General features: G+C 43.1%; 1 protein-coding gene across 1 annotated transcript; it reads left to right on the forward strand.

Moving 5' to 3' along the window:
* Nucleotides 1-2,333: 2,333 nt before the first annotated feature.
* Nucleotides 2,334-6,559, forward strand: LOC145413631 (uncharacterized). The gene is made up of 3 exons (XM_080283292.1): nucleotides 2,334-2,340; nucleotides 5,053-5,520; nucleotides 6,469-6,559. The coding sequence occupies exons 1-2, from the start codon at nucleotides 2,334-2,336 to the stop codon at nucleotides 5,469-5,471; spliced, it is 426 nt and encodes a 141-aa protein (XP_080139418.1). The 3' UTR covers nucleotides 5,472-5,520; nucleotides 6,469-6,559.
* The last annotated feature ends 835 nt before the right edge of the window (nucleotides 6,560-7,394 follow it).

Raw genomic sequence — 7,394 nt, forward strand, 5'->3', positions numbered from 1 at the left:
AGAACTGGCCTAAGTACCATTTATGAATAATGCAAAGCGTTTGTGCAAACTAGGAGTGGCAACTAAAATAAGCTTATTGTGGAGAAATAAAACACGAGTTTAATTACATTAAGTTCAAAGAAAAATTAATTACAGTGAAATAAATTTAGGTCTTCCTTGTATGGAGGAAGCTTGATGTGTGGGGTCGCCAGAACATGTGCAGGGAGAGCGCTTGTGGAGCTTGGGTTAGCTGCACGAGATGTGTCTGAAGCCAAGGAGTCTCGCTTGAGCCTCAGCATCTCAAGTACATGTCTCTCACGTGCCTCGCGCTCGGCACGTTCGTGTTCTTGCTCTCTCTCTCTCTCTCTCTCTCGTTGTTCTAGTTCGTTTTCACGTTCTTTCTCTCGTTGTTCTCGCTCGTATTCGCGTTGTTTTTGCACGTGTTCACGTTCTCTCCTGCGTTGTTCTAACTCGTATTCATGTTGTTTTTGCTCGTTTTGACGTTCTGTCTCGCATTCCTCGCGCTGTTCTCGCTCATGTTCGCGTTGAATTCTACGCTCTTCGTGAGCATCATTCTCACGTTGCTGCTCGTAACTAAACCGAGAGAGGACGTAGTCCTTGATTTGTTCGAGGTCACTAGGCCCCATATCTTTGGCTTCCTGTACATATATATTAGTAGTCATGATGCTAACTCAATTAAGGCTGAGTAAACTAAAGACTAAGCACTGACTGCTATTTTGCAGAGAAATGCCAATAATCAAGAGTAAAGACTATAGGCACAGGTTGGTGGTGACCAGTTTTATCTAGTTAAACTGGTAAAGAAAAGAAAATTTAAAAAAAATTGACTGTGAAAACTATTACGTAAAATTAATAGAAATGAATTAATAACCTCCTGTAAGATAGTGCCTATAGACTTTAATGATAAATACCTAAGTTTGAGTGAGTGAGTATTATTTTGTTAATAACTTTAGAGCTAGGAGTTAATATCCTGGAATGAGGTCGCCAGATGTCACGGAGGGATGTGAGTTTATGTATTAAAAATGCTTAGATGTTGCTGGAAAATAGAGACAAGGAATTGACTTGTGAAAATCAAGCAGTAAGTTTTACTTTATGCTGGCTTACTTCGCCGATTCTGTAGGGACGAGAATTTATAAACTTTCTCAACAGTACACAGCAGAGACTAATTACTCACGAGTGCTGTTTGTAGTACTGTTAGCCTCCCGAGAAAGTGACTCCACCCCTGACAATCAGTAACTAATGCTAATAATAATAAACAGGTTCTTGCCGGTGCATTAACTCCTGGCTGGCACAACGGATTTAAGCTAGATACAAAAGAACTGGCCTAAGTACCATTTATGAATAATGCAAAGCGTTTGTGCAAACTAGGAGTGGCAACTAAAATAAGCTTATTGTGGAGAAATAAAACACGAGTTTAGTTACATTAAGCTCAAAGAAAAGAACTGTAAATTTATTAATTACAAATAAATAAATTTACGATATATGAGTCTCAAAAATGAATTCAAAATAACAAGGGGAATACACTCACTCGCTCATTCAAAAGCTAAACACTTAAACCTAGAAAAAAAAACAAAATGAGATACTGGTCAGTGGAGGGGAACCGAGCGAAATGACTGGGTGCCCGTGCTGGACACTCAGAAACTGCAATCCGCTAAGTCCGCTTCGCCAATTCATCATCTAGGTGGAGATTCAGGAACTCGCTGTACAACGGCGGGCACAAACGGTCCTATTCTCGCGATGACTCAAAGCTGACTCACTTCAAACTATGAAAGAGGGCAAGGGATGGCCGTGTTCGAACTTCAACAGTCAACGGAAAGAAAGTGAGCGATATACGCTCACAATAAATCACTCAATGAAGGCACTAATGTCGTGCATAAGAATGAGCACTTGTGAAACAGTGAGAAATGCTCTGAAAACCATCCCGATCGGAGTGATTACGAGGACGGTTGAACTGAGTGATGCGCAGTGGGAATTCCACTAGAATTCGTGGTTTTCTCACTGATGTACAATGTCACGAATTTATAAATACGCTCGCGCGAATTCGTGACAAGAACCATTTAATGCCATAAAATCCTGAATAACAGTAGTGTTTATAAGTAGGTGGACGTTTAAGTAAGTGGTTGAATATTGATGTTGGAGTCAGACGAAAGTGTGTGATGTCCCCATGGTATTATGAGAGAGGATAAACCTTGATCTGTAGAAAGAGGGATGGGGAAAGTGATTCATGGTGCAGGATGGAGTATCTTAGATCTGATAAATGCAGGTGATGCTGTGTTACTAATAGCGAACAGAATTTTTGTAGACTACTTCAGAGTGTGTGATTGCCTATGAGCGGCATGATTTGTAAGTGAATGGAGAACAAAAGTAAAGGATGTTGAGGAAGAAAGTAACTCAGCGTGATGTGCTGGTGAATGACAAGAGTTGGCACCCTTTCTCTTAACCTTGTAGGCAGTGGAAGAAATATAATGAACAGGTGTAAGAATAATTCATCTATAAAGAATAATACGAGAAATGTGCAGATAACTATGTTCTTCAGATGGAACCAGCTTTCCAGGGGCTGGGAATATTATGTGTGAATAATTCTGTGACCCATTTCACATTGCATGCGGTTGATAGGACTCTCACTAATATTAGCTTACTTCTCCTTCTTTGTTTATGGATTCTTCCTTGCCCTTCCTGTTGAAGTAGGATTATGAGTTATGATGGTGGTGGTGGTGGTGGTGGTGGTGAAGATTCCTTCAGGTGATAGCACCAATATAACCGCGTAGTACCACTGCCCCATATTCAAACCTCCCTCAACTCCCCATCCCCTGAATAAAGGATGATAGACCGCCGGAGAATGGCAGCTTCAGCCCACAGTCCACCAGACTCACGTTCAGATGAGCATGGGACAACAAAAAAGATATCAGCAGCAACAAAGCACCCCACCAGATTGGATCTTTACCTAAAACTTCTCTTGGCCCTTGTGAATAATTTATATTCCGTAGGGTGTAACTGAAATGCACTGTTCTGTCCAACTCTCTAATGCAAGAGTTAACCGTTACTCCCAGTCTTTCATTTATGCAACAGGTCAGCTCTGGAACTGTCTCCCTCTGTCTGTATTTCCTGCTGCTTATGATCTCCAGTCCTTCAAACGCAATGTGTCCAGGCATCTCGAAATGATCGGATCTTGAATTTGGCTCTCTCGTATTTTGTTTTTCTCTTGGAGGAAACTGTTATTGCGGGCTCATGGCCTTTGGTTCCTTCATTCTTGCATTAAAAAAAAAAAAAAAAAGTAACCTTGACCTGTCACACTTCTGTTGTTGTGTTTATCCTGGATTCATTGCGTATCATCCATGAACGACATTGAAGATTCTGATTGCTTTTTTTCACTTTTCCAACAAACAGGGGAGACGGTGTCCGAATCGGTAGAGAGTTGGCCTGCAGTCCTAATGGATCCAGGTTCAAATCCCCGTTGGGGCAGGGAACAGTTTAAAGATTTCTATCTATCTATCTATCTATTGCCAGACGCCTCAATCCCGTTTGGGGTGGCCACAAACAAATCGCCTCCAAGTCGCCCTGTCCCCCGCCATTTCACTGCCCTGCTCCCAACTCACACCCCCCTCTCTCATATACCTCTCCACCCCATCCCTCCATCTCATCCTCGGCCTCCCCCTCCCTCTTCCCCCCTCCACCTCACTCACATACACTCTCTTCGTCAGTCTTTCGCCCTCCATCCTCTCCACATGGCCAAACCACCTCAGTGTGTTCCTCATAACGCTTCCTATCACATCCACATCCACACCACAACGCTCCTTTATATCCTCATTCGTCAGCCTGTCTCTCCACGTGACTCCACAGGCTCCTCTTAAATAACTCATTTCCACTGCTCTCACTCTTGACTTGTGTCCTTCCAACAATGTCCAAGCTTCACTTCCGTACGTTAGAGTTGGTATCACAATACTGTCATGTAGTAACTTTTTCACTTCCATGCTCACTTCCCTGTTTCTTATCACTGCTTTCAAGGAACCAGCAACCTTTCTTCCCTGCTGTACCCTTTCAAGCACTTCACACTCCAAACCTCCATCCTTACTCATCACACTACCCAAATACTTAAACGTACTCACATTTTCCAATTCCTCACCATCTAACCTTGCTGTACATTCACTAACTTCACCCCTCTCAAAGACCATCACTTTACTCTTCCCTACATTCACCTTTAGGTTCCGTTTCTTACACACTCTCTCAAACTCATCCACCAAGCCTTGCAGCTCCCCTTCGTCTTCACTCAACAACACAGTATCATCTGCAAACAACAGTACAGGGAGTTTCCAAACACTATCCTCTCTCACCAGGGCCACTCCAACATCCACTACCCTACCTTGTACCTCTTTTATTACCCCATCCATGTACAGATTGAACAACCATGGAGACATGACACATCCTTGTTTCAAACCAACTTTCAAAGAGAAAAATTCACTTAGTTCACCATCCACACGCACTGCAGCCTTCGCACCATCGTACATACTCTTCACAGCATTCAACAACTTCCCATCTACTCCATATATTCTTAACACTTTCCACAATCCTTGTCTATCCACCCTGTCATATGCTTTCTCCAAATCCATGAAAGCCGCATACAACTTCTTTCCCTTCTCTAGAAACTTTTCCACTAAAGATCTAAGAATGAATATCTGATCTACACAACCTCTTCCCTTCCTAAAGCCTCCCTGTTCTTCTCCAACTAATTTCTCTGTTCTTTCTCTAACTCTATCTATAAGTATCCTACCAGAAGACCCGCTGACATGTCCCATAAATACCCCAGCTAATACCAATACACTAGTCCTGTTTGAGACAGCCCTAGCATGTATTCAACATGGATGGTGGGTGTTAGCACCGAAATGGTGACATGTGGAGGTGTATGGATGGAGGGGGACTACTGGGCCTTGGTAACGGACTGTGAAGCTTATGTCCAGAGTCGGACACACACACAAAAAAAAAAAAAAAAAAAAAATACCGGTGTTTGCAGAATGAAGATGTGTTAATTTTTATAAGTTGATGAGTCCTGTGTTTCAGGTGGTGGTGGTGGGAGTTACGCCACGCTGGGCACGCGGCGTCATCACCACCCACCACATGCCGCCGTGCAGTTCTCCACCCTGCAGCGCCCAAAGTCCCATGCAGGGGCTGGCCAGCGAGTGGTCCATGGGGCTCAGGAGCTTCAGCGGGTACCTGATGGAGCTGCACAGGAGGACAGTGGCTCCTCCGGTTATGGTGGCAGTCCCCGTCAAGAAGGAGGGGCCTCAGGCACTGCTAACACGAACACTGGTGGCAGTAGTTCCCAGACCCCTCATGCAGCTGCCATGTCTGCTCAGCCAACAGTCCCCACAGGAACTTTAGGCAGACGGCGGGCACCCCATGACCCCACGAAAGTGGACAAAGGGGATGGTTCAACGGTGCACCCGAGAGACAGCATGGGAGAGCCAGTGGGCAAGTAAATCTCATAATGACCAGTTTACCAGGATTGATTCACCTCCAGAACCGCAGGTAGGATGTATACATTTTACGTAATCACACGGAATAAGTCTAGTACATTTACACCACATAGTTGTATTTCAGTGTCAGGTAGAGTTATGCCACGAGTAGCAAAGGACCATTTGATGCAGCTGACAACTAAATGGTTCCATTATTATCTTTTTACCTCACCTATTCGCCTATTACATATCTTTTTTCTTTAATTCAGATATTATGACACGTTTTGTTTGATTTACCATTCTATCAGGACTATATGTTTTAGCTAAAATGATCAATAATAACAGGAGTGTGAACACAGAACAAACAGCAGAACTGTTTAAGCAGAGATTGATTCCTTCCTTAAGTCCTGACAGAGATTATGGAAGAGTTTTTTGTGTTGCAGCAAATTGACATTATTTTAAAATAAGCATGTGAGAACAGGCCATCCTTACCGTCCCACTAGCCAAGTGGTTAGCACTGCTAGCTGTGAAGCTGCGAGCCCAGTAGGGCCAGGATTTAAATCTTGGTGCGGTAGCTGGCGCCACTCTGTGCAAGTTCTCATCCAACTGTTGTGGGTTCGTAGATAAAATTATTACTTAGCTAGGACAGGTAACTGTGGTAACCTGGATGATGCAGTTCTGTGTAACCCAGAAAATTGGATGATTAACTTGCCACATGCTTAGTGGTCTGAGTTACAGAGATGAACACATCCTTTCCAGCACTAAACACAAGGCCTACATTCTGATGGCGTCTTTTTTTTTTTTTTTTTCTTGCAACTTTTTATTTAGGTCAGGAGTTGCTTTCCGAAATGGAAGAGGTAGATGTAGCTATCATTGATCCCATTATTATGGGGTATTCCTAAGCTGAATTAAACTTTCTTGGGATAGCCAGAATGAAAGTGCTTGCTTTTATATCTCAAATAACTTAATCCACTGAATAGGCAACCCAGTATTAAACTATGTTTTATTTTTGTTTTCCCAGCCACATCCAAGTCATCAGATCATGACACTCCAGGAAGGATTCTGATACAAACTGGCTACTTGTGTCATCGCTCACTATCCCCATTATAAAGACAAGTACCTCACTACAGCACAGTGGTGTATAATCATAATTAACTCGTTCAGTGAATATCTGATACAGTAAATGATGAAATGTTTTGAAGACTATCATTATATACTGTAGAGCCCCCTTGTCGCCATACTGTGAGTTACATGATGGATATCACCCTCCCCTTCAGGGGACACAAGACGAGACAAGGATAAAAGGGGCTGAACACGAAGGGAAAGATGGAAAGTCAGTGCCAAACCTAGTTGATGAAAGATGACGTATTTGGACCCAGGTGTATCCCCCGCCCAACATGTGGATATATGTTCTGAGTGAGTTGGATCCATTAAAAAACGGTGTTGACATACCCAGTGAATAACTCTTCACAGACTGGGACAATAATACGTAGGATAAGCTAAGACAACGTACTACAGAGCTTCGTAATTACTAATCTTGTGAAAGTGTGTGTGTATGTTTATGTATGTGTGCATGTGTGGGTGAGATGTTCTTATTTTTGTATGTGAGCATGTAATACAGGAAACATTTCTTCTCGACCTGTCCAGACTTAACAACAATGCGTCTTGGCTCCACCTCAGATGATGCAGTGAGACTCCCAAGTCCTGATTGTCCAGTCTCCCCTGTATCATGGTAGTCACAAGTCATAGTTCACATTTTTTTTTTTTTTAACTGGTTGGAACAAAACATTGCATCCCACCTTAAGGCAGAAACTGACTGGAATATTAGTTCATCAGCAGGCAGTCTTAAGTGCATAAGGAAACCACGGACCGTGACTGCACAGGGGAAAACTCCGCGTCTGGGACTGGATTTGGGATGATCGGTACGGCTTTGCCATTTTTGTATTG

This window comes from Coenobita brevimanus, chromosome 97 (genome assembly GCF_032717465.1).
Source record: "Coenobita brevimanus isolate Jiangsu-jjx chromosome 97, ASM3271746v2, whole genome shotgun sequence".
Lineage (NCBI taxonomy): Eukaryota > Metazoa > Arthropoda > Malacostraca > Decapoda > Coenobitidae > Coenobita > Coenobita brevimanus.